Source organism: Bombus bifarius, unplaced genomic scaffold (assembly GCF_011952205.1).
Source record: "Bombus bifarius isolate JDL3187 unplaced genomic scaffold, Bbif_JDL3187 scf7180000009285_frag, whole genome shotgun sequence".
Taxonomy (NCBI): domain Eukaryota; kingdom Metazoa; phylum Arthropoda; class Insecta; order Hymenoptera; family Apidae; genus Bombus; species Bombus bifarius.
Window position 1 is genome coordinate 1 of NW_022885017.1, and position 27,412 is coordinate 27,412.

A 27,412-nucleotide genomic window follows, 5' to 3' on the forward strand; every position below is an offset into this window, starting at 1 on the left:
TCATTGATCTGGAAACTCATTAAACGATAGGATTACGGCCATATCCGCGGATTGTATCCGCGACGGATATAAAACGACAAATTCCGTGGATAGGTTCGTTGTAACAACGTCGACCACTTGGACACAATACTCCTTGATTATCCGTGTGATTTTATTCGCGGGCGTGGAATTTCCACGAAAATTCGAAACTGTATGCCACGGTTTCGTAAACCGGTGTTCCATCGCGAAAGTGCTGGATGAAACTGAGTATACAACGTTCAATTCGCGCAATTCTCTTCAATTGACATCATTCCGCCCTATGTTGCATGACGTTTACGTCATGTTTCGAAGAATTTGACATAGGACGGCGCGAACACCATAAATCAATTGTTCGACAGGCGATCGATCGATTTTAAAGTAAGCTTAAACGCCGTTAGATGAACGGCGTCAAGTGAGTTGGCCGTCGTGTCGTCTGCCGGAAATCGAGCTGGCGACACCAGTTTCGCGCTTGTCACGCGCAAGTGTTAGATTGTTTTAAATGGCGTGACGCGGATGACACTTCTGTAATTGTTAAAATTGTTGATTCTTGTCTTTGAGATAACTGGCAAAGAATTGTAAAAGATAGCCTATTGTCAAGAGGAATTTCTCAGGAGTTCGATGGTTCGTTAAGAGGTTCAAGTTGTGCGATTTAGTATTGTTAAACACTGTATTGTGCAACTATTTGCACGTTCATAATGTATATTGATAAATCTAAATGGCGTGACGCGAACTATACTAAATGGCGTAATTGCTAAAATTGTTGGTTTTTACCTTCGCGATAACTTTGAAAGCTTCCGTGAAAGATAGCATATCGTCGAGGTCCGAAGTTACTCGTATACTTTAGGATTTTTATGCGGCTTTATGCAACTATTTGGACTTTTATAATGTGTATTGATAAATTTAAACGTTGTGACGCGAATGGTATTAAATATTATGATTGTTAAACTTGTTGATTCTTTCCTTTAACATAGCTTTAAAAAGCTTCTATAAAGGCTAGCGTATTGTCAAGGTTCCTCAAAAAATCGGAGTTTTGTTGAAAATTCAAACTGGTTTAGGATTCTAAAACATTGGATATTTCTATTTTGAAACATTTTATAGCCGCGTTTTACGTTTAAGATATACTGAATCTTCATTTATATTACAGATTGTATCATTATGCTGTTATACCTTTAAATTACAAGACCGTATCTTCAAGACTAATTATTAATCATCTTAGAATCTCAGGATTCGATCCTTCGACTTTTAAATTACGTTACGGTATTAAATCATATTACATGGTAATAAATTTTACCAACTTGTTGAAATAGCTTGTACTCTGCGCAAATCAAAATCGTATTATCACTAGATTGATATACAACTAAGTTACTGTATGTCATAGCAACTTTTCAAATCGATCGAAAATCAAAAACGATGCGGTTCGTATCGCGGCAAATAGTATGCCGTGTGTCACAAACATGAAGATCTTGTAGTAGACATTGACAACTGTGATAAAATATATATTACGATATTTATATATTATTAATATTATAACATTACGAAGATATTCGTTGTTGCAATTTAATTACATTAGGGTTGAGTAAATTAAGCTTATTAAATGTCAGTATAAGAAGAGACAAAATTACATTTTAAATTAAGAACATCGATTTCAAAAATCATTAACATTAAACATTATAGATCATTAAACATAATCATTAAACATTATAGATCTTTAACTACAGCGCGTTGCAATGTAATATACTCGCGTTTAATAATTTTGCAGAACGATATCCTACGAATATTAAACCTTAATCGTTTCCTAGAATTAATTCAAATAAATCCAGGAAATCCCTCAGAGCCATTGATAATTGTCTTACCTAGTAGGAAGTACTTTAATTACGAAACATTACATTACATCGACGACTGTTAATGTGTTAACTGAATTATCGTTTATAGACTAGTAAATTAAGTCAGCCTACATAGAAATACAAAATTAGATTTTACGTTGAAAGCATTGATTTTGGAATCTGTACTGGTCGATCTTATAATTCTACGCCTGTACGAAATTCTGGCAACACTATATCAGAGAACGGAATGGCATACTCATGGGAATAAGGAAAAATACAGTTTAAATTATTAATATAAGAACTACTTCAAGTAAATTCAGATTTGCTTCTGAATAATCATGGTTTTCCCACGCTGAAAAATGATCGAGCAATATGAATAATAAAGAACCATTTCTTAGAATTAAATGAGTTTCTATATTTCATTTTCCTAATATAAAATTTTACCAAATACCGAAATTAATACACTTGGACCTAATTAACTAGTATGATATAATAAATACAATGTTATACTAAATAAATATATCAATAATTACAATGCTAAGTGTATTTCGAAATTATTTCTTATTCCCTTTAACAAAATCCTTGCACCTATCATGTTTTTGCAACAGCCTGTATATACAAGGTGTCTCGTCTTGATCGAGCCAGGCAAATATCTCTTAAACCGTATATTATTCGAAAGAAGTGTTTCTTCGAAAAATACATAGCTTCGAGATCTCAAGGTGACCTTCGTTTATTCAAATGGATTTCTACATACATTTTTTTCATACGCTATTCGATGGATTTTTTAATTCCCTACAAACCAGTATTAGAGTACTTCAATGGAAAAATGATTAGTTCAAAAGGTATTTCAGCTTCAACCTTGTAAAACTTATCGCATGAAAGACAAGGAAAGATAACACAGCGCACTTACGTTTATATGTTTCTTGTCCTCCACACGCTCAATTTTAATGAAATGAACAATGATATATCTTTTAAGCTAAGAATTTTCAGATACAACTACCTTGATACTTTTCCGTAGAGAACTAAAAAGTGCATCGGATGGTGTATGAAAGATAAAACGTATAATTCAATTGGAAGAAACAACGGTTATCTTAGAATCTCGTAAACGCTTCCACTTAGACAAATCCAATTGAACGTCGTAAGATGGGCCAATTGAAACCGTACAATTTTATTGTACGCTCTTTCTCGAATTACGTATAGTTTAGGATATATGTTTGCGTGGAACGATCAAAATGAGACACCATGTACATTAATACATTCCACATTCATTATCGCGAAATTGCGTTTCCCTTTGACTTTTTCGAGTTTCCGGGACGCGACAGCACGTTCCATTCAACCGCAATTCGCGTACTCGCTTACAATTAGTCAGGGTCGCGATACTCGCGAGTTCCACTCGCGCGATTAGTCATAATGGCTATTATTTTATTGTGTAACAGCTTTTTCCCTCGTTGCTTGCCAATCGAATTGCCTGTTACCGAGAGGCACTACTCGACACGCCCGCGTCTTTAAACGTTAAATACCTTGAATATTAATGTCAGCGACGTCTGATATAGTGCATTTTACCGATGATGAAATCCACTCGATCACTAGGGAAAAACACGGCGTAACGAGGGCGTGTGTACACGAAACGTGGATCATTTGCTCCGCACGATCGATCATGCTAATGTAACGAATATAACAAATCGTTACGATAGCTTCTACTCTTGGAAGAAAGAATAGAAATACCAGCAGACACTGGGAAAATGACAAATGTACAATCATTTCCAAGTAATCCGCATGTCTTGAAAACATTGACATTCTTTGTTTAAATAAAGCATGTAGGAGTCAATCTGACAAGCTGAACTGATCGATTTCGATGTTCGAAAAGTTTTTAATTTTACGTATCAAAATACGTAGATAGGGTTCATTTCGCAGAAACGGAACGATTAATTAACCTCGATAGAATTGGTCAGTTTTATTTCTATATCGTAGTTACTTTTTGTTTTATTACGCAAGAATAAAACAGTTATGTTAATCGTTTTGTTACGAAATACGTTAACTCTACGCTGAAATTTTATAAGACTTTACTCGAGTATAAATAGCCTTTTTATTACGAAAACTTTTGTATGGGAATGTAGATGCCGAAAAATGTCAGCTCGAAAATACAGAGGAAAGATTTATATATAAAATTCAGCATAAACCGGAAACGTCACTTCAAGACGCGTAAATGTGGCAATGTATCTTTCATCAAGATAGAAAAAGAGACGTCGAAATTATTAATAGACTAAATTGTTGAATGGTTTAATCGAGACACAATGGAATACACAATAGAATTCTTACAGAAATACATAATAACAGAGTAGTGATACATCAACAGCTGTATACATCAATCTCAGGTGTGCCTTATTACGTTGACCCTGGCCACGGATTAGCTAACACCTTGATGGTGACGTTATTAATCGATGTGATTTTTACTTTCTGAATGATATACAGCATTATGTGACGTTTCCTATTTCAGCAGATTGACTTTCAACTGTAGAAAGAAAAAGGGAGAAAATGGGGAGTCATAAATTCTCGTATCATTAATAGAAGTCTAAATATCACGTGATAAGTTTTATATTAATTTCACATTTTATATCTCGGAAATATAAATGTCACAAATTTGTCGGGATTATTGTAACAATAATTTTACTTACTTGTTTTAATTATCCAGTAATTAACTGTAGTAATCGTTCACTGATAGAATCAAATTTTTATCGAAAATTTTATTTAAACAAGATTCAAAGATTCATACAAATTACTATGGCGCTACAATAATTTCGTTTACTTCTTTCATAAGCACACAATCTTTACGATAAATATCTTCCTTGATAATTTTATTTATGTAATACCTACTTGGATTTTTTAATAATTAACTATAATTGCTTTTTTATTGGTGCTTGTTTCTTAACTGAATAATCTTTAAAAAAAAAAGGCAACAATCGTGTGACATTCTGCACAGTGTCAAAATAAGCAGGAACCGGAGGTATGGTGCTCTATTATTTAAAATTTTCATTAATTGTCTTTAGAATTAATTATTATTTACACATTACGCACGATACATTTTGTGTATTTCATGATCATTTCTTCTAAACAAACTCTTCTATTCCAATGACAATTTACATCTGATTACATTACATTTTTATTTAACAATTCTCACGTCCCAAAAATATTATCTTCCTATTTGCAAAAAGGATCTAATAAGAAGCAAATTATTTAAAGGACACTCCAGTTAGAACGTACAAGTGACAGCAATAAGCCTTCGATAGTATCCTCCATTTTGCAATAACCTTGCAAAAATGTTCAAGGATCTTTCCTTTTCTCTTCCTCTCTAGCAAATTCAAATCACTTTTTCCAGTACACTCTGTATCGCCTTGAATTAGCCTTTACCTAAGATTATATCGTGTCAAAAAGTAGCATGGCAATATATCTAGACAATACAAACATCTACTTCCTTTCATCTCGACTTTAGATTTCATCTTCTTCATCTTGATTTCAACAATGTGGTTCACCTCACCTTGAACCCGTTTAAGAAAATTTAGCGAAGAAGAGATTTCTCCGCTTAATAAGAGAAAGATCATAACACGTTGATAAACATGAGAAATTATCCGACTAAATGTAACGAAGAGATAGACATAAGAGAACTTGCTACTAAAACAACAGTCGCTCACGTGAAAGTACTCTGGCACTTAAACAAACCTTTGGTGATTTTTATACGAGACACTTTGAGATTTCATTGACACTGAAGTGAGACACGATCGTCGTAATTACATTGAGAAAATTTGAAACAGATCTAAACGTGTATATAGAAATTTCATATATTTATTGGAAACATATATTATTGTTATTTTATATATAAAAATTACCAGAGTATTTGAGCAGTCAATTATTCGCTAAATTAATAAGAATAATAAGCCACGATGTACGTAGTAAAATCATCATCATGTGTTATATACATATTAATTTTTCATTTAACATATATATTTGCGAAATATATATACATTGTCTCATGTATATATATCTTCAATATACAATCTCAGATTGATTCCAAATTTTACTATTATAATCTCGATAATCGTATCTCGTTAGAGTGCTAACGAAATTATAGAACGTTTCGTGATATGAAAGTGTTCGAGTACTTCCGTGAGCCACTGTATATCATAAGATCGATCACCTTGATCGTTTATCGATCTGTATTCGTAAAACACATAAAAAGGTATGAACGCATTGCAACACGAATTTATTCGACGACCTAATAATACCCCATTCACCTTAAACTTAGTTTCCTCGTAACGTGTAATTCGAGTTAAGTAGGTGAGCGAGGATCATTGATTCGCAGATATCGAGATAATGACAGTCATGGTGGAGTCCGTAAAAGCCGAGGAGGGCGAACGTCCGAAGATCGAAACCTTCGACGACATACTACCGTACGTTGGCGAGGCCAGCCGCTACCAATGGTTCCTTTTCATCATGCTCCTTCACCTTCGTCTACGCGTTCCTCTACTTCACGCAGTTCTTCATCACGCTATTGCCAGCTGAACACTGGTGTACCGTTCCGGAACTCGAACGATGGAACCTCACAGACAAACAAAAGTAAGTGACACTTTATGTGCAATTTGTCTTATTTGAATTATTGAGTTATACGTAACGAACGATCCTACATAGTTTCTTTATGTTCGAATTTACCCTGTTACGCGATAGACATTTTCAGCTCGGGCAGATCGAAATGGTCAATAATCATGTTGATCGTATAACAAATCAATACATGTTTTCATTAAAGACGTTCCTTTCGATGTCTAGAATTAACCACCTTCTATAGGAGACAATTTATATGCATATGTACATATCTGTTCAAGTCACGTGCACGTAGTTTAAACCAGGCTTCTCGAAAGCCTGTTTGTTTTCCATGCAGGTCGCAATAAATATTCTCGACGACAGAATCTTCCACTTGCACGGAGATTTCCATTTTCTCAGCTGTGATAACGTATCGCATCGCGACAATTTGTTTCTTTAAAACCACAATATAATATCTGATAACTTGCACGAAACAACTGTGTTTATTGAATCAGGAAAACCCAGGTATCGCGTTGTATATGTAAATGCATATGTAAATATCGTGTCGTACGGGAGTGGGGGAGATACCTGTAACCAGTTTGCGACGAGATAAAAATAGTTGGAAATCGAGATTCCATAGTTATACTATTATCAACGTCTTTTTCACGTGTTCTATTTCAAGAACGTAAGGAATTACCGGTGAAAGGATAGGAAGTCTGGATGGCACGATTCCAACGAATCGTGTTACCATTCTTGACGACGCATGCGAGATCTGGTTTTCTACGATGCGTCAACGAGGAAAATCGTTCGTTACGCTTGTTTTCCATTGAATCACCCTGGCCAAGGCGAAACTATCGCTTTGTAGATCGACGATTTCTTAGCGTTCCGGAGGCCCGCCGGAAACCAGTTTGGTCGACGACCTCCGGCAGATTCTAGACGTTCACGTGTTCCCCGAACTTTTTTTTTTTTTTTTTGTACGTGGAGAAATCCTCATGGACACTCCGCTGCTGCAATAATCGCGTAACAGCAGAGTAGTGTCGGACTCCTACCGACTAAAACTCCACGATGACCATCTTATGCGCGTGACAGGGGTGCTCCAGGAACCTCTTATGAATTAACTTCAGTTGCATCCCCTTCTCGCGTTCTCTTGTTCGAGCCGGCTATTGAGTAGGCGTTAGGGGGAGGTCGTTGTCCCTAGCGCTGTCACTTCTTCTGGTCGTAGTCCATTGGGGTGGTGGCGAGGCGGCTCTGGGTCATCTGACTGCCATCCTTCTCCATCGTCTTATCCTGCAGGGGTGAGAGTTTTTTTTCTCTCCCTTTCCGCTCACTCCTTCGCGAGCATAACTCGCTCGCAGAAGAGGCGGACGGCCTTGTATTCCTGTGACCCTCTCAACATCGCTTCCACAATCGCTGAGGGGGTCAACGTTTCTCCTATGGCGTGCCGCAGGGTGTAGCGGGGCAGCTCCCACGCCGGACAGAGCTCCAGGGTGTGCTGCGCTGTGTCCCTGCCCTCTCCGCAGTGGTGGCAGATGTCTGTCGTCTCTCGCCTTATTCTCTTCAGGAACTCGCCGAACACGCCGTGTCCGGTGAGTACTTGTGTCATCCTGAATGTGAGTGGGAGGCCGTGGCGGCTCCTCCATGCCTCCCAGTTTGGTAGGACCGCATCCGCGCCTCGGTGTTCGCTTCTCCCGTTGATCAGTTGGGATCGCCACAGGTTCCATGTGTCCTCCTCGGCGGTTCCTGTGTCGTTTGGAGCCGCCTGCTCGGTGGGGTCTTCTCCCGGGTGACATTCTCTCCGGCGGGTGTATTTCTTTCTGAGCGCCAGCGCCCGCAGTTCCCACGGGGGGGACGCGGCTAGGGTGGACGCCGACGCGTGAGACACCGTCCGGTATCCCCTAATGATTCTGATTTCGGTCACTCTGTGCAGCCTTCTCAGGAGCAGAATGCTGCGACGGCTTGCCATCAGGTCGTCCGCCCATACTGGGGCCCCGTACATCACTCGTGACCGAACGACGCCCTCGTAAAGTCGGCGCACCGCGTCTCCGGCCCCGCCGATGTTCGGTAGTAGGCCGCACAGGGCATTGGCAGCCGCTGACACCTTCGGGATCAGTGAGTCGAAGTGCGGCTCGAACGTCCACTGGCTGTCGATGGTGAGTCCCAGATACTTCATCTGTGGTCCCACCCGGACGGTTTTACCTGCCATGTTTATGCATAGGCCGGGCGGTGGTGTCCCTCGCCTCTTCCTGTCAAAGAACCAGGTGGCCTCCGACTTAGCAGGGGAGACTCTCAGGCCCAGTTCGTTCACGGCACGGATCGCACAGGCCGTTGCGATTCCGCTAATGCGCAGCGTCTCGTGCCAGCCACGACCCTCGACCAGGATTAGGGTGTCGTCCGCATAGCATATTATGGCCGCGCCTGGGGGTAGCGGGCATCGTAGTACCTCGTCGTACGCAACGTTCCATAGTATGGGGCCCAGCACCGAGCCCTGCGGGACGCCACGCTCGACGGATCGCTTTTACTCTCCTTCCTTACTGGTGTAACACACCCACCTGTCGTCGAGGTAGGCTCGGATAAATCGGACGAGGTAGCTGGGAACCTCGAAGTGCTCCAGAGCCGTCACTATCCTGTCCCATGGCATGGTGTTGAACGCGTTGACGATGTCCAGGGAAACCGCCAGCGCCACGCCTTTCCGGGAGACCATGTCCTCCGCAATCGCTCGTACGCGTCTGACCGCGTCAATCGTCGAGCGCCCCTTCCGGAAGCCGTACTGGCTTTCGTGCAAACCTGGCACTTGGCCCGCTATGTGTCGTTCCAAGCGGGCGGCGACTACCCTCTCGAGTAGTTTGCCGACCTCGTCCAGTAGGCATATCGGCCGGTACGCTGACGGCGAGGTCGTCGGTCGGCCCTCTTTATGGAGCAGGACCAGCCTCGCCGTCCGCCACGCCCGGGGGTAGACTCCCTCCCTCAGGCATCTTGTGAAGAGGTGCCGGAGTCTGGGGGCCATGACCCCCATCACTTCCCCCCAGATCCGGCCAGGGATTCCGTCCGGGCCCGGTGCCACGTTGAGGGCGGTCATTCTTCTGGTTGCCTCCCATATGTCCTCCTCCGTGACTTCCCAGTCGTCCCTCCATTCCAGCGGTCGTGTCGTTTCCCGTGGCCGTTCCGCCGCTCTGTTTTCTTGTGGGGGAAAGAGCGTTCCGGTGATCCGCGTCAGCAGCGCAGGCTCCATTTCCGCCGTTGTCAGGGGGCCCTTCGCGCGTAGTTTCTGTGTCACCGTCCTGTATGGCCTCCCCCATGGGTCCGACTCGACTGTTTCGACCAGTTCGGACCAGGCACGGTCCTTCGCTTTTTTAATTTCCCTTTGCAGCGAGCGCCGTAGCGCGCGGTACGTCCGGTAGCGCAAGGAGACTTCTTCTTCGTCGCGTCGTCGCCAGCGGCGGGCCCTTAGGTACTGTCTTCGGGCCCGGACACATCTCGTCCTCAGTTCCGCGATGTCGGGGTTCCACCAGTAAACTGCTCTGCTTCGCACCGTGCCCGGTGTGGCTCGTGGCATGGATGCGTCGCAGATTGCAGTCATGGCTTGGCGGAGGTTTTCGGCCTCCTCTTCCACGTCTGCTTCGGTCGTCGTTGTCGAGGCCTCCCAGCTCCAAGCTGTTGCTATAGTAGCCGCCCGGAGTAGATCTTCATTCCTCTCCTTTATTTTCCATCTAGGTGGTGGGCGCGCGTGTCTCCCCCTCGGCGGGCCGCGCCCGTCGTTTGTCGTCGGCATTCCAGGTCCAGGTGCGTCCACCTCCATGAATATGTAGAGGTGGTCTGACAGCGTCTCGACCCCTTCGGCCACTCTCCAGCCTGAGATCCGCCTGAATGCCTCGGGGGAGGCCCATGTTATGTCAACAATGGAGCTCCCCCTGCACGTCACGCAGGTACTGGTCGAGCCCCTGTTCACTAACAGAAGTCCAAGTCCCGCGGCTCAGTATGATAGCGTGCGGTCGCGCGCGTTGGTCCTGGCGTTCCCCCATACCGTGGAGTGCGCGTTGAAGTCTCCCAGGACGAGCACTTGTTGGGGGAGTCGTCGCCTGACGCAGTCGCCAATTCCGTCTAGGAATTCTTCGAACGCTGCCCGTCCGCTGTTAGGTGACACGTACACCCCCACCACCATCATCCCTGCCCACTCGACCGCGGCGTACCCGTTGCCGCGTTCCAGCAGGGCTCCGTGGGCGAACGCCCCGGGCGTTGATGTCCAGGTGACGGCAACCATTCCGTCCGTGTCTCCGACCCACTCCGGGGCATCCAGTACTCTGTATGGTTCCGCCACCACCGCTAGGGCGACCGTGCTCTCCCGGATGGTTTGGTGGAGCAGGTCTTGTGCTCGCCTTGACCTTCCCAGGTTAGTCTGGAGGATGCGCATTCTCAGTTCTTTAGTGTTCTTTCCTTGTTTGTGGCTTCCTCCGCGCCTACCTCCTTGTTCGCGGGCTTAGGGTCGCTTTGCGACGAGGAGCCTTTCTCGCTGCCTCTTGCAGCCGTGGATCCGCGGGCGGCTCCTTTCGTTCCTTTCTTCGAGGGGGCGCAGGCCGGTCCCCCCATCCTGTGCACCGACGGTGCTCCAAGCGCCTCGCAGAGCAGGCATTTCGGGCTCGCAGTAGTGCATGCTCTCGCCTGGTGCCCTGGTTCGCCGCATCTGAAGCACAGGTGCCCCTTGTCCTCCTTGGCGGTGCAGGTCTTCCCCGTGTGTCCTATCCCAAGGCACCTGTAGCACTGTAACGGTCTCCGTTCGATGGCTTCGACCTTCGCCGTCGACCAGCCTATGGCGACCTTTCCAGGCGAGATTCCTCACTGCACTGGCAGGGCCTCGTATCCATACGGTGCCAAGTCCGTTCCGGGCGGGGCGGATTTCTCCCAGCCGGATGTCCTCCGGCTTGCAGCCGCTCTCCCTCGCCAGGGTGTTCTGGATTTCCACCTTGGTGGCCGCTATGTCTATCAGGGACACCCTTACCTCCGCGGCTCGGAAGGGGGTCGCCACGCGGACCTCGTTCGGGTCCAGAGCCCGCGTCAGCTGTGCTGCGAGCGCTGCTGCCTTCTCCCTTCCCTGGTCCTCAGGGACCTCTAAGATGACACCTCCGGTGATGGTCTTCCGCATCCTCATCGTGTTGATGCCGAGCTCGGTCAGGGAGACACTGTCCTTGGCCGCAGCCAGCACCTCCGCGTAGGATTGGCTCGATTTGTCCGTCAGGATGATTGTTACCGCTGACGTTCGCGGTGCGCGCGGGAGGGGCCCCTGCCTCCCCCTCCTCGTGCGTTCTTCAATCCACTCTCCGGAGTTTTCCTCTGGCTCTCCGCCCCTGTCTCGGGGATCAGCTTCGCCGGCTGCTTCTTCCCTGCCTCCTTCTTCTTTCCTCTTCTTTTCCTTCCGACGGTCTGCCATTCGGTGACAGCCGTTCGGCCTCCCTTGGGCGCTGAGGCGCTTGGGGCTCCAGGCTCCATCCCTCTCGTGTTCGCGGCAGGGGCGACCTCCTTTCCTTCTCCTTTTTCTGTTCCCTGCAGTTGTTCCTCCAGTCGGTGCAGCAAGGATCTCATCTCCTCTACTTGGTGCTCGATTGCAGCGAGACGCGCCCTGTAGCTGCTCTCATCCGCGGTGGGGCGCGAGGCCGGCTCTCTTCGGAGTGCCTCTACCGCCGCCTCCAGTGTTGCTATGCGTCCTTGCGCTATAGCGAGTGCGTCGGTGACAGGGTCCGTTCTCCTCACTAACTCTGTCACGCCCGCGGTGATGGTTCTCGCCGCCTCCTTCAGGGTTTTCCCCTGCGTGCCCTTGCGGCCGCGGGGTGCCTCGGCAGCCTTGGCCACCTCGGCGGCCCGGCAAATCAGTTCGGCTCCTATGTCCGCCGTTGTGGCTGTTCTCATTATGTGTTCCGCGAACTGATCGGCTAGGAAATTTTTTTTCGTTTCGCACAATTTCTCGAATCTCCCCGCGTACCGTTTATTTGTCTGGAAATAGACTCACCGATACGTGCAGCGATCGGTAATTAAATCCCAACACAATTCGAATGCCTCGGAGTGCAATAGATACGGGACGATCGTCCTTCCAGCTCTTGCCTTTGTTCCTATTTTTACGGTCATTGTCTCTTTTCCTCTTTTGCATTTTGTGCTTTTGTTTTCCTGTTACTTTATTCTTTCACTTTTCCCATTTTTGATTTTTTTCTTTTTTTTTTTTTGAAACAGCAGATTTATAAATAATAAGTAGGCCGCGGATTTTTATGCGAATTTTATTTTTACAGAAAATTTTAAAATGCAAAAATGTAAACACTATTAAAGATAATGTGTTATTACTGTTACTGATATCGTCGTTATTCTTTATTAGAGAAATTATTATAGATTTTTATATTGTTATGTATATTACTTTTGTCACTTTTTTTATTTAAACAGGATTCGAATTAAGTTTCAAGGAATTGGACTAATTTAAGATTAGGATTAAAAACTATGCACTTTTGAGTAGAATTTTCATCTTATTTTTCCAATTTCTCTCCCTCTCTCTACCATTTGCTGTCATTTTTCCTTGGTTATTTAAAAAAAGATAAGAAAATCAAACGAAAATTAGTATTCTTAAAAATACTTCTTGCAAATTTCATCACCGTTAATGTAACGTATTCTTGTTTTATGTAGGATTGCACTATCGATCCCACCAGCGTCGAGTGAGGAATTGCTGGCGGAAGGTGCGACTTCGTTTTCGCGATGTAACATGTACAATGTGAACTATACCGACATATTGGAGAGTGGTATCAGAGAGGCAGACCCATCCTGGCCAATAAAACCATGCCAATATGGATGGACCTTTAATCACACGATGATACCATACAAATCTATAGCTGTCGAGGTAAAATCACAAGAGAAAATTATATTCTTTATATAAAGTAACTTCAAACTTTCGACACCGATTAACAAATTTTTATTTAAATTAAAACTGTTGGAACCGTCGTTCTATAAATATTTACGGTCTTTCGTAAAGCTGCTGACGATAGCATATAATGCAGTCATTATAAAAGAAGTCCTTGTTGGTTGCACGAACTTAGACGTAGGTGTAATTACTTGTTATGCTGTTTGCATCTTAACAGAGCTCGTTTATAGCGGAACATAAAATTAACCTTGTCATCCTTAATTATTTGTACGTCTCGGCGTATTAAATCACGAACATGAATCCGTTTATATAATATCGCATAAATCGGAAAGTGAAAGTTACAACTGTACAATAGACAGATATTTCGAATTGAACGTATAAATACGCATTTGGTAACTTCTTACGACTCAAGAAATTTTTATCGAATATTTATTGTTATTATTATTATTTCTAATTTCTATTTCTGCTATTTTATTACTAAAAAAGTCCTACTTAAATCGGGAGATACTATCTTCTACTTAACAAATTTATATTCCTTCCACTATGACAAATTCTCTAATCATATCCAAGAATTATGCAAACTACCTCTACTATTTTATTACTAAAAATATTACCAAAAGACTACAATTAACTAACCTACGACTCAGATTCTCAATTCTGATGATATTAAAAAACTACGGAATTTATTACTCGTCCTTTCGTCGTCTTCCTTATTCTCTTCACCTTCTATCGATTTTCCAACCACGCGGTGTTTTTTCATAACTAGCCGCAATCATAAAGCATCTCCCTTTTCTGTTTCAGCTGGAATGGGTATGCGACCACGCATTCCTCGGCTCAGCAGCACAATCGGCCTTCTTCGTCGGCAGCATTCTTGGAGGCTTAATATTCGGTTACATAGCCGACCATTGTGGCAGAATTCCGGCGTTGGTTGCGTGTAACGCGGTTGGTTCCATCGCGTCTGTCGGCACTGCGTTTTGCAACAGCTTCTGGAGCTTCTGTCTGGCGAGATTAGTCGTCGGTACCTCGTTCGATAACTGCTTCAACGTGCTTTTCATTATCGGTGAGTCATCGAGAAAATTATAAGAGAGAAAAAGCTGTTGAGAATAGGAAAACTATAATTTATGACCTAATAATGAGGCACCGGTATCGATTAACTATTACTATAATCGTTAAACTTATTATTCATTAGACTTATTATTTGTTAAGCTTTGTGATAGTCCTGTATATACGTGTAAATATAATCTCGACTTTGTGAAACAATGGCTAATTCACGTGAAGAGTTGTTACAAAATTCTAACCATAACCCGACATATATTTTCGACTTCTTTTTTCGCGTACAACACCCGCTTTCCGCTTGTATCACCAGTTACCAACCACCCTGTAGATAGGAAAGGTATTCAATTTTATACTTCCTTTACGTTTCTTATATTTTCTTTGTTTTTAATACTACGATAATTCTGAATCTTCCTGCATTTCCTAAAATAAAATTAACTAAGAATATGTTCTTAACTCTCAGCCTCGCGATATTCCAATTATATTATACCGTTAATTCAACCAAGTTACAAATCAGCCTCGACGCTACTTCCCTGTCTTTATAAAACCAGTATTAAAATAGACACAAATTACCATAAACTACATACAAACTACTCGAATGAACATTAAGAGAGTATATGGGGCATTTTATGTGGGTCATTAAGAACCTGCTTAAGTATATAATTAGCATCGATAAACGTCAAACGCGAGGGAACGAGTATGCGAAGGATTAATAAACGATCTTGAAGTCCAGCGTGATTTATGTATGACTCGGCTGATTTTTTTCTAGGTTGCTGATGGTGTGGGTGTTCGACGGCCACGTTTGGAACATGAAACTTCTGGACCCCGACGTTTTCACGTCGTTCTCTTTAGCGTCCCTCACGGAACTTCCGGCCGCTGTTCTACTCGCCCTTTTCCTCGACAGATGGGGCAGACGATGGATGGGTTTCGCATCGATGTTCCTCTGTGGCATTTTCTCCTTCGTTGCCATCGCTACCCCCTCTGGTAACATTTTTTCTTTTTCTTTTTTTTTTTATTTCTTGATAAATGACTTGTCAATCGATATTATTCAATAAAATAGCAGGAACGTGTGAATAGCAGTGAGAAAGCGGGGGTGAATTTTATAGAAAAAATCCGGTTTTATCGATCGACGGTCGTTTTAAAAAGCGCTTTTCTGAAGCTTCTCCGGCGAAAGCTTTGGGAGATTGAGAAATGAAAGCTCGTGCTTGATGCAAGAATAATGTTTTTGTTAGATAGTAAGGAGATAAGCGGTAGCGTTAGGGGATATCCGCGTTTTCAAGGACATTAAGGAGTGGAAAATAGACATTTTTTAATCCGTATTTAGAATAGAACGTTGTAGTTATAAAACAATTTACTATTTTTATTTCCTCATCTTGCAACAAAACTTTCCTTCGAATTCTCTTTTATCGTTTATAGACAACAGACTTGAACGACATAATAATATAGACCCGTATTATTTAAAATCGTATTATAGAGAATTTACAATTATACAATCCGGTCATTTTACTTAGTATTAATAATAATCGAATCTTATAAAATCTTTTTATACAAATATTCCTCTTCTCTTCTTTTCTTTTTCTTTTTCGCCTTTAAATCCTATTCCATTAACGATTGACATTTATTTCTCAACGTCACATACTCGACAGGGATGACATTTAATTTTTAATTGGACCATGCGCGCATCGGGCGTATGTATCGTGCGTGGAATGCGGCGATCGTGGCATTTACATATTTCTCAACTTATTCAAGGTTCGACAACGGTTGCCATGGCGATTATAGCGCGTCTTGGGGTGAATATCGCCGCGAATATTGGTTTCCAATATGCAGCGGAAATGCTGCCGACTGTGGTGAGAGCTCAGGGCGTGTCTTTGATCCATATCATCGGTTATATCGCCCACATTTTGGGACCTTACATTATTTATCTGGTAAGTGAATCGAAATTTCTGTTAACGACATCGTATTTCTACGATCCGAAAATTACTCAACCTCTTTTTTAATTTACGACTAATATTATCTGTTATTGAAATACGTTTTTTTAAGTTGGTTTAATTTGTAGAAAAATTATGTTCCTTGTCGGCCATGGATTCTTCTTGTGATCTTACGAATCACGGAAACAAGATAGATTTTCGATATATTTTCCTCCGTTTCGTTTTTTTGTGAAGGAAATGTAACTTTTCTATTGTCTGTAATTATTTACAGGTTTGCGATACTACACTATAGCTTCGTTTCTAAATGAAACGAATGTTTACAAAATCTCGTTACACAGGTAACACCAATGATCCTTTGTATATTGACAACTTCTTCAAATTCTGTCTTTAACCAATATTCTTTATTAATATTTAAAAAAATATTAAGTATACAGAAAATACGAAGAGGAATATTTGCGAGGACACTCTCGATTATTGTGTAAGTTATTCTGTTCTGAATTATAAATTTACCTCAAAGTATACTATTATTTGTGTAATGTTATTACCGAAAATGAACTTATGGAAGTATCCATTTATTTCCCGAAAATCGAAGGGAAATTAAGGAATTAGCGGAAAGCGGAATTAATCGCTATTACTTCTAAAAGAGGTATAAAGGGAGACGTATAAAGGGAGACGTATAAAGGGAGACGTATAAAGGGAAACGTATAGAGGGAGACGTATAGCGGGAGACGCACAGAGGGAGGCGTCTAAAGGGAGACGTATAACGGGCGACGTAAAACGAGAGACGTATAACGGGAGGCGTATAAGGGGAAGGCGTATAAGGGGAAGGCGTATAAGGGGAAGGCGTATAAGGGGAAGGCGTAGAATATTTTTCGTTTAATTTAGGCTGACATTGATCCATCTTTACCGCTGGTTGCCCTCGGTTTGCTGTCTTTTGGACACGCCTTCCTGACCCTTGGCTTGTCAGAAACGTTGAACCAGGAATTACCAGAAACCCTACAGGAGGGTAACGACTTCGGCAAGGAACAAAGTTTCTGGTGGGTTCCGTGTATATCCTCGTAAGTATAGATTCTATAATATTCTTCCTCCGCCTTATGTCAATATAAATTTACTAATAACCGTTTATTTCAATTTGACAGGAGCAAAATGCTGAAAAAATCTTATAGAAAGAAGAAAGGCCTTTCAAATCCAGCGTTTACTGGCAGTGTTCAAAAAATGGATTGTACTAGGTTATAGCGGTTAGATTTGGCGACGGCGAGAAACTTGCCACTGGCATGAAACTTGCCAGTAGCGTGAAACTTACCAGTGGCATGAAACTTGTCAATGGCATGAAACTTGTCAGTGACATGAAATTGCCAGTGGCGTGAAACTTGCCAAATTCGTTGTAAATATAGTTATTAAACGTGTGCGTGTGATGTTAGATGTTAAGATATTACGAACGTATTGAGATTGGAGAGCTATTGAGAGAAACTAGGAGGAAGTATCGATTATTGCAGTGAAAGAGACAAGAATCGTCAAATTACACAAGGTATACGTTTAAGCAATTAATTGACGCTTCATCGACGAAGTAGCTTTGTTGCACACAAGATAATTTTCTTTATCTTTTTTTAATTGGAATGACTGTATAAAAATGTGAAGAAATTTAAAGAATTAAGAACGCGGCATTTAAAGTACGTTGCGTTCACATATTGCGATGTAATTATTTCGCGTACTATAACGTCGGTAAAGTGTTGGAAATGAGAAACGATTCAAGTATCTTATGTAAATGTACAATTAAATTCAGTATTGGATATACGTATTAAAGGAAACGATATATAAAGAAATAATATACCATAGTATTTATGCATCTTTCGCTTTAAAAATCGAAAAGAAAGAGCTATATCTTTTTCTTCTTGCTCTTTTTTTTCTTTTCTCGTTGAAGGAATACTCTAGTTGAATTGATTTAACTATGAAATACCGTGAATAACAAAGGATTGCCACGAGACTCGAAACACAAAAAGAGAGCTGTCTTCGCGCATTGTCAAGCTTTCAACTTGTCTCCTTTATTACGAATCGCCTTTGTATCAATATAGGTGATTCATAAATCGCCGACACTTGAAATGAGAGTTTCGATCGACTTTTAAACCGAAGTGTATTTTGCGTTCGCTCGATCAACGTGGCTTTTTTTCATCATCCATTTATGCATCAACACGTTGAACGCTTTGAAAACTCTGAGATCTCTGTTATTTAATTTAAATATATACATACATATATATATATTATTCTAATGAAACATCAAGATTGAAATTCTTTTATGATATTTTCTTTTTTATGATCTTTCAGTATTAATACGAGAAATATCTCTATTTGATATATTTAGATATAATAAGAATATTACTTCTAATAAGTATCCTTGAATCCGTAATTACTGATCATTCATAAAATGGAATGCATTAAAACAATTAATTGCTAAGCGTTCATTAGCTACCATCATACCCAATTGAGATTATAAAATGAAAGTTGTAGGATCTTTTTAAGCAGGAATTTTTTTTAATACAAAGGATATTAACATAATGTTCGACATTCTTCCGAAATTGTTCTGTTTAAATCCAGTGGAAAAAGCAGTAAATAATTTATAGAATTATATACAAATTTTAGAAGAAAAATTGATAGATAATGAGTTAATTTTGAAAATGCTCAGGTTTAAATGTTACTTGAAACAGATCGAAACTCCGTCACGTGTTCAATTAGAAATAGTAAAATTCTGATTCGTGAAGAGACGCGAATATTTCCAATCTCGTTCCTTTCGATCCTCCGACCTGTTCGTCTTAAGCGCACAATCTCCGTTATACCACCTTTAAACAATGATTCTAGCAACTAGAATCATTCGATCGTTAGAATCATTCGCGTACTTATGAGACTAGCCCCTGCTTTCAGTTACCGATTAAAAAGACATACTATTGTTCGTTGCAAATATCAGCTATCGTTCCTCAAAACCTGAGATTCTTTGAAATATTCCTACGCTAGAGATTCAACTGTACATAATTGTTCAAGGCTACAAGTTAGTTCGATCCTCGTGATGCAATGGATAATAATTCGATCGTCTGGAAAATAATTCTGGACGAGAGAATTCTCATTTAACCCTTGACGGTCGATGATTTTGTAAATCACGTACGATATCGTAATCAGGAATGAATTCTTTTATATTTTTAATCTTGAAATTACACAGGGCCAATACATATTAAGCTGAATCGCAAATAAATATTAAGGGAGTCTTAAGGAGTTATAATATCGACATTTCTTATCAATACGATACTGATATAATAATGTGATATAGTACAGAGTGTTTCGTAACTGATGATTCTTCGTATTTTCGAGAAAATAAATTTTGAATATGTTTCGTGAATGTCGTGTGAACACGAGTTGACAAAGCTTCAGAATTTCATTCTCTCGAACGTCGTACGAAAATCTCTCGTTCTATATTTTCAACAGATCCTTTCACATAGTATTATTCTGTACCACTGGTTATTAACCACATTAACTAACCACTGGTTATTAACCACATTAACTAACCACTGGTTATCACAGTATCAATTACCAGACACCCTGTATAATACAGAATATTACTTCAAATATCCGTATAATGAAGCATTTCATTTTCTATAATTAATTATAATTAAGTTCGGCTGTTAAGGGTTAATACATTGTAACATAAGTGATCGTTATCGTAGAACTCCTAATTATAGGATGGAGTTAGATTAGACGTATAATGATGAACGAGGATCATCGAGCATTAATGTATTTAATTATAGAGATATTTAGCAGTTTATTTTTGTTCGGGGGATTCGTCGATGTGTGTGCAAATAAAAAGTAGAATTGTTTCTTATATTAAGGTTTATGGAAGTTTTATTCGGCGAATCAATCTTATGGACGTGAGTGTATACGCGAATGTATACGTGAGTGATGATTATGAATACTATGAATAGGTTTCTTCAGATTGATTGCGTTGTTATTGGCACAACGACGAACACTGATCGTCATACGATGGCACGATTTGCTTACAATATTCTTTCCTTTCTTTTTTTCTTCTTCCTAAACCATAGAAACAGTCAATTAGAGTTATTTTTTTTTTAATGTACGCACAACTCGTTTTAGATAGATAAAAGTCCAGCAGTTGGTGCTGAAGAAATTATAACAATAATTTAAAAAGTCTTCAAGCTTGGATTTTATTAATATTGTACGTTATTTAAAATCGTACAAAAAAATATAACGAATAGATAAATAATCGTTAAAAATACGTGGATAATCGTTCAAAAGATATAAAACTGTTTCTTTTCACAAAGAAAAATTATCTAAACGTACTATTTTTTTAAATAAGATTTTGTCCAATATATTCCAGTAAAAAATGTTAAAAACATTAAAGGAATCAAAAATTTAAATCTCCCTAATTTATTATTTACGTAATTAATAAATTACGTAATTATTAATTTACGTAACATTTTCGATATTATTCTACGTAATATCTTTGAATATCAAATTAGCACCAACCGCTGAACGATTCGAACGTGCGTAACGCAAGTGAAAATTAGCATTAAAATTATAAAAGCTCTTAAAAGATAATAATAAAAATTATATAGGAACACGATTTCTAAGCTCGCTCTTTTTAGAATTAAGGCTTACAAATTCTTAAACGTAAACGATAAAAATAAAAATTAATGTAGGAGAATAGAAAAATAATATGTTCCGATTTTTTCTCATACAAAAATCGTCAGACTGATCCGCTTGTAATATTGTTACTTCTAAAAAAACACGAATCCTCCTTCGTGTTTTTTAATTGAATTAGTATTAAAAATCAGATAATTATCGTTCACAGGAGTGATAGTGTTGATGTCCATTGAAGTGTGTCTTATGGTAGCGAGGCAACGACCAGAAATGTTGGTCCCTTCCGAATTCTTCGCTTTGCTTGATAGTCTGAGGAAGATTCTGGCCGACAGTTTCCGGCAGGAACAAAACCAGTGCAGCGCCAAAAAAGGACACCGTGCTGATAATGAGCATTGGAAATCCCTCCCAAATTGCAGCCTAATGAACAAATATTAATTTATATGAGCAAAGGTTAAATACCATGAAAATCTGGTCAAAGTATTTCTCATTTAAAAAGTTTCATTAGAAAGTTTCAACCAATATAGTTTCATATCTTAAGTTATTCCATCATTTTTTATTTTAAATTTCAATTTTTTGATTAAAGATCAGTTAAAGAAAAGCGTTGGTTGCAACTTCCAAAACGGGCTTTCTAGAAAGTGAGAAATATTTTGATCAGATTTTTATAATATTTAATTTCTTCAGGAAACAACTTGTTTTAAGGTAAGAAAAAAACTATTTTACATTTTCATGAGAAAATTTACATGAGAACTTTTTCATAATTTCTAATAGCGCTTATTGTATCTTTTGGAATAAATTAAAGAGAAGTTGAACGTGGATGTACTTAGCGGTGTTTCAAAAATGTTGTAACAACAATAGTAGTATAAATATTTATTTACCGAGTCAGTGATATATGGCGCCAAAGAGTGTGCAACTATTCCGAAAATATGAATGAAAGATACGCCCTGCGATCTGACTGGCGTGGGCAGAAGTTCTGCTGCATACTGAAGACCAACATTGGCTGCCATGTTCAGACAGAATCGCGACAATATTGACATTACTAATTTCGCGAGCACTGGGGAATAAATTAAAAAATACAAAATTAATCCTGGATACACAATACTTGATTGTAAGTTTAATTAAAAATATAGTCCGATCGAAGCTTAATCAAAATCAAATTAAAATTTCACACAAACTTTAAACTTCTATAAATCTCCAAATTCTAGAAAACCAACATATAGAAAATTATTGCTTCTAAAATGTGCACACCTCTTTCAATTTCGCCACTAAATTAATTCCTAATAATTCCTAAATTCTAGTTCCATCAAAATAATTATTTTCCAAGATTAATACCTTCGAAGTTGCCAAAATTCTTTTACATTCATCATAAACTTAATTTCAGATTTTTCTCAATAATACGTCATTATAATCGTTTTAATTTTACTTTAATAAACAGATCGATATATTTACTGGAATGCAGCATAAGTTCAGCGATACTGAGTACACAGGTCATTGCCATCGTGAGAAATCCGCAGAGTCTACGACCCCATCGGTCGAGCAACAGGGCGAGTAATAACCCAGCTGGAAGTTCTGTGGCACAGGCGATCGAGAACGACACGAACACCGAGCTCTGGATAAGTTTTAATGAATACACGTGACCGTCGAACGGGATCAGGGTGAAACACCTACAAGATTGTATCGGTTATTTATGAAGGTTTTCTCGCAACATGAACTCGTATCTTATACTTGCCAGAATGCAACTAGAAGAATAGTGTTTCTCGCCAACCGTGGCGTTCTGAACAGATCGAGCAGCGTCGCTGATTCTTGAATTTTGTCCGGTGCCTCCATGTTACTCTGCAAGAATTTATTTCGAGAATAATTACGAGTCGTGCCTTTAGCCCTTACACAGTTCAAAATTCATAACACACTGAAAAGAAATTTTATTTTCATTTTATTCGTCATTAATAGATAGCACGAACAGTGGCACTTTGCATTCTGTTTTATGGAATTAGTCGGCATGGCTTTTGATATCGAGATTTATTAATATAATGGGTGGTTGGTTGATTAAATACTTTTCTGATCCGAAATACAGTCGGGAACAAAACTAAGTGGATTAGTGGAGAAAATGTAAAAATTCATTTCAATCATTTGCTGAACTATCCGCATATTATTAGAAGGAAATATAATAAATAAAACTCAAGTATATGAGGCTGATACTAATTTGATTATACTTTCTTCACATCTATTTCCATTAACTATAGCAGCTTATTTTTATCCCCGATTGTACTTGTAAATTGTAAATATTTTATAATTTCTATATAAATTCCCAGATTTACTTCAAATTTTGTACGAGATCGATATAATACCACAATGGAATCGCGACAGTCAAGTTTCATTTCATATTTCATTTTTCATCGCGTTTCATTTTTAAAACCTGTCTATGCATGTTAAAATACATTCGCGAGTCTGTGTGTTTTCGACGTGAATCAAATATATCTGTCAGCACAGATTCAAGTACTGTACCGTATGATTTCGCGTAAGCTTTCTAGAATTCTATTTGATCGAACTTACGACGAATATATCGCAAATACGCGAGTCTGGATTTCTACGATTGATCCTAGCTATTCTCCGTAGTTTCTCAACAACCTTGTCCATCATCCCGTTGGAAACGTACCAACTTGAACAGAGCAAATACGAGTGATATGGATCGATAAGTAAATTTGCATAAATCTCAAAGCGCAAGTTGGGAATTCGAATAATCGAACGATTAGGAGTTTACTTACCGGGCGCTCTCGGGAAGAATCCACGGTGTGATAGCGACAGATAACAGCGGTATGGCAGTAACGTAAGTAAAATATCTCCAGTTCGCGATATAATAGGCTATCCATGGTAAAATTGTACTGGCCACTGCGAAGTATACGCCAAAGGCGATATTCACGACCAACGTTCGTTTCGAAACAGCCATATATTCGAGAACTGTGGGATAATTGATCGTCGATGACTCTCGGAATAACTGATTATTATATCAAGATACTTAACGACGATTATTCTTTATGTTGCAGTAATAGAACATGGAAGATTTATCGAGTGAAACCGGTTATTATTAATATGGAGCGATTGATGACGAGCCGAATGAACGATACCATCAACATAATTGTAGGATAATTGTAAGATTATAAATATAATTCCGATTTTAAATTAATCCGTTTACTCTGCAAACGTGAATGTTCCGAGTTTGAGCTGGTCCGTATAACAAAAAGCGCTACATAATGCACGTGTTTTGCTTCTAACGTATTTAAACGAATTACGTGTTGAAAATTTTGTGATAATTTTCATTTCGAACGAATATACAGAGTGGTTGGTAACTGGTGGTACAAGCGGAAAGGGGGTGATTCTACGCGAAAAAAGAAATCGAAAATATAGAATAAAAATTTTTCGTTCGAGGCTTTGTTTTCGAGAAAATCGACTTTGAATTTTCGCTCGATACGCGTGCACTTTATCGCGTCTCGTTATAACGGATCTCACTGTAGATCGTTGTCTCGATGGAAGAATTAAAAAAAAAAATTTGTATTCTATATTTTCGACTTCTTTCCGCTTGTACCACCAGTTACCAACCACCTTGTATAACTCGATTTAAGAATATCAAGATATAACTATCCTCGACGACATGAAAATCGATGAAACGATCTTTAACAATAACAAAATCAATATATTCATCTCTGGTGGTGGCAAAAGCTGTTGAATCAAGAACTCGAACCGTATAGTTCAATCGAGTACAGCAACGTCAAAATTATCTTCGAGGAACAATTCATCAAAAATTTCTCACGCAACATCATCTTTCACGTAATAGAAACATTGACTTCATACTAACGTTATCTCTCGCGTGACTGAAACATTGGCTTATCGGTCGAACCTCTCGCACTTTCTACTTCGTAGAAGGCTTACCGATAATCAGAGGAATGTTGATACAGTTATCGAACGCCAGTCCAGTGAGAAACCTACAGACGGCGAATGACCAAAAACTATTTGCGCTGGCAGTGAAAATGGAGGCAAAAAGGGCGATACCATTGCAGAACATTAAAGCTGGGATACGACCCTTGTGATCGGCGATCCAACCGACTAGGAAACCACCGATGATGGATCCGCAGAAGAAGATGGCCTGCGCCGTTGATACGAGGTATTCTCGGTCGCATACCCAATCTAGCTAATCACCAAGGTTAAGAGTTAGTCAGCGAAAAACCAGATTCATATTTTTCAGAATATAATTTTAATCCTGCTGCGGTCTTCGAATTTTTATATCTCGATTCTGCTCGCAGTTCGATGAATGAAAGAGTTCTTTATGCTCTGAAAAAAACGTTCGCGTAAAATCGGAACGAGGAATTATCCGTACTAACAATTATCGTCTTATACTTTCTTTAAACTTAAGAAATTTACTATAACAAGATTAGATTAGATCGGAAATGACCCAAAGAACGCAGCAGAAGTGTAAGAATTTCGAAGCATGCGATTCAGACAACGATGTGAATACTTCACCTCAGTTCCTATACTAGGATATGGAATCTGCGTAAAATTATAATCCCATTGAGTACATTTTATCGTTTTGTTTGTTTGGAAGCCCGATGAGCTCAGGCTCTTATCGCTCTTCAACAGCTCTGTGAAGTTTACGTCCTTCCGTTGACATTGTTCGTAATAGGGATAAACGTTCGTCACTGGAATCGCTATCTTAATCCTAAACACCCCATACGATAGATGATTGATCATTTTAATTATTAAAATAAGAACCAAAGTCCAGACAGAGTAATCCAAAAATATCTTGTATCTTATCGTGAAATTTTTCTACAATATTTTCTAATAATTTTCGAAATGTTCGAAAATTCGAGAAATTCCAGAAATCGCGATCGTTTCTCGTTGCTCTTTGTTCAAAATATCGATCACGATTAATCAGGCACTACCAACCACATCCACTAATATCACTGTCAGATCGATTAACAGCAAGTTATGAAATTAGTAATTAAGGGCACCCTCGATCAAACCATTTTTCTCTCTCAACGTCACACTAAATCATGTCAAATGTATCTTTCCGTTCCAAATGTCGTCGACTAACTTCCAACGAACAAAATGTCTCAATACACTAAGTTCGATACCTTCGTGTTCTTTGTGGAGATAACCGAAGAATTTTTCCGTTATTGTAGCATTTTCGTTGCTGCTTCTTAATTTAAAAGTAAAGAAATAAAATTAGTTTGAAAAAGCAATTAAAGTAATTCACGTGGGTTTCTTTGAAGACGGCGGAAAATCGATGATAAAACGAAATAGAAATAGAAATAAAATAAAATAAAATCTGCGATTAAACGAATAATTAATACATGTTATTTTGAAAAGGAAATTGGCGATAAAATAGGCAAAAAACAGTTTCTATTAAAAAGGTTATACGAATAATCAACGCAGTTTGCTTCGAAGCAAAATTAGAATTGGCAATCGAGCGAATGATCGACGATTTATTTGGAAAAGTTAGCGGAATCAATGACTAAACAAGCGAGATTTCGTTAAATACACGATTTCCTTCGTAAAGAAAGAAAAAGTAGATTTGTTGATTACACGAATAATCGCTGCAGTTTATCTCAAAGAAGAAATAGCGCGGATGGTCAAACAGGCGAGAAACAAGGTTTCTCCGGGAAAAGAAAATAAAATAGCTGATCGAGTAAATAGTAAATACAATTTACCTTGAGAAAGAAGCAGACTCGAGCGATCAACACTGTTTCCCTCGAAGAAACGCTAAAATTAATGGTCAAACAATCAAAGTAAGTAATTTTTCTCGAGGATAAAGTAGGATCAGTAGTTAAATCAACAAGATTGGTACAGCTTCCCTTCAAGAGACACTATGATCAATATTTATACAGGCAGTCACGGAATCTCCCTTTCGACTGATCCAATCATTGAGTGAAACGATTGTATTCGATGAAATTCTCCTCGAAGATGAAGCAGAGTCGCAGATCCTTACGTAAACAACCGATCAAGTTTCCACGGCAATAAACCTAAATTCCCTGGCTAATTGAAAATATAAAGGAGACACGACCACATTTCCATTTAAAGAAATGCAATTGTTAGTTAAACAACGATAGGATTTTCTTATTCGAAAAGAGAGGAGAAAAACGTCCGATGTTCACGAAGTCTTGTACAAATATGATGAAATAAGCTTGCTTAGCGAAGACGAACACGATACTCGGTGACACGTGTTTGCCAATAAAAAAGGAGAGAATCGAAGAGAAACGGAACCAAAGGAAGAAACGTTGATTGACAGTGGAACCGGCGAAACTAGAAATAGTTTGGAAAACACGATTTCCCGATCGCGGACATCGAGGACCACGTGCTCGCGTCGCCATTGATCGAACTCCATTTAGGTTTGCGGCAAATCGTCGCAACAGCGACGTTGGTAGAACAGAGACACAGAGTTCTTCTGTCTCACAAAAAGCAAGGTGCATACATATGTATTTCCTTGTTTCTCCAAAGCATAG

General features: G+C 39.7%; 1 protein-coding gene, 1 long non-coding RNA gene and 1 pseudogene across 2 annotated transcripts; 2 read left to right on the top strand and 1 right to left on the bottom strand.

Annotated features, from left to right (window-relative positions):
* The first annotated feature begins 6,184 nt into the window (after window positions 1-6,184).
* Window positions 6,185-18,094, top strand: LOC117214987 (annotated as a pseudogene).
* Window positions 18,095-20,704: 2,610 nt separating this feature from the next.
* Window positions 20,705-26,860, bottom strand: LOC117214985 (organic cation transporter protein-like). The gene is made up of 9 exons (XM_033461362.1): window positions 26,621-26,860; window positions 25,434-26,109; window positions 24,846-25,104; window positions 23,684-23,876; window positions 23,472-23,577; window positions 22,651-22,754; window positions 22,371-22,585; window positions 21,800-21,975; window positions 20,705-21,341 (listed from the first exon to the last, which is right to left on the bottom strand). The coding sequence occupies exons 2-9, from the start codon at window positions 25,659-25,661 to the stop codon at window positions 21,123-21,125; spliced, it is 1,500 nt and encodes a 499-aa protein (XP_033317253.1). The 5' UTR covers window positions 25,662-26,109; window positions 26,621-26,860; the 3' UTR covers window positions 20,705-21,122.
* On the top strand, window positions 23,869-25,047 carry LOC117214986. The gene is made up of 2 exons (XR_004488999.1): window positions 23,869-24,067; window positions 24,872-25,047. It is a non-coding gene; the product is annotated as an uncharacterized LOC117214986 (long non-coding RNA).
* Window positions 26,861-27,412: the final 552 nt, after the last annotated feature.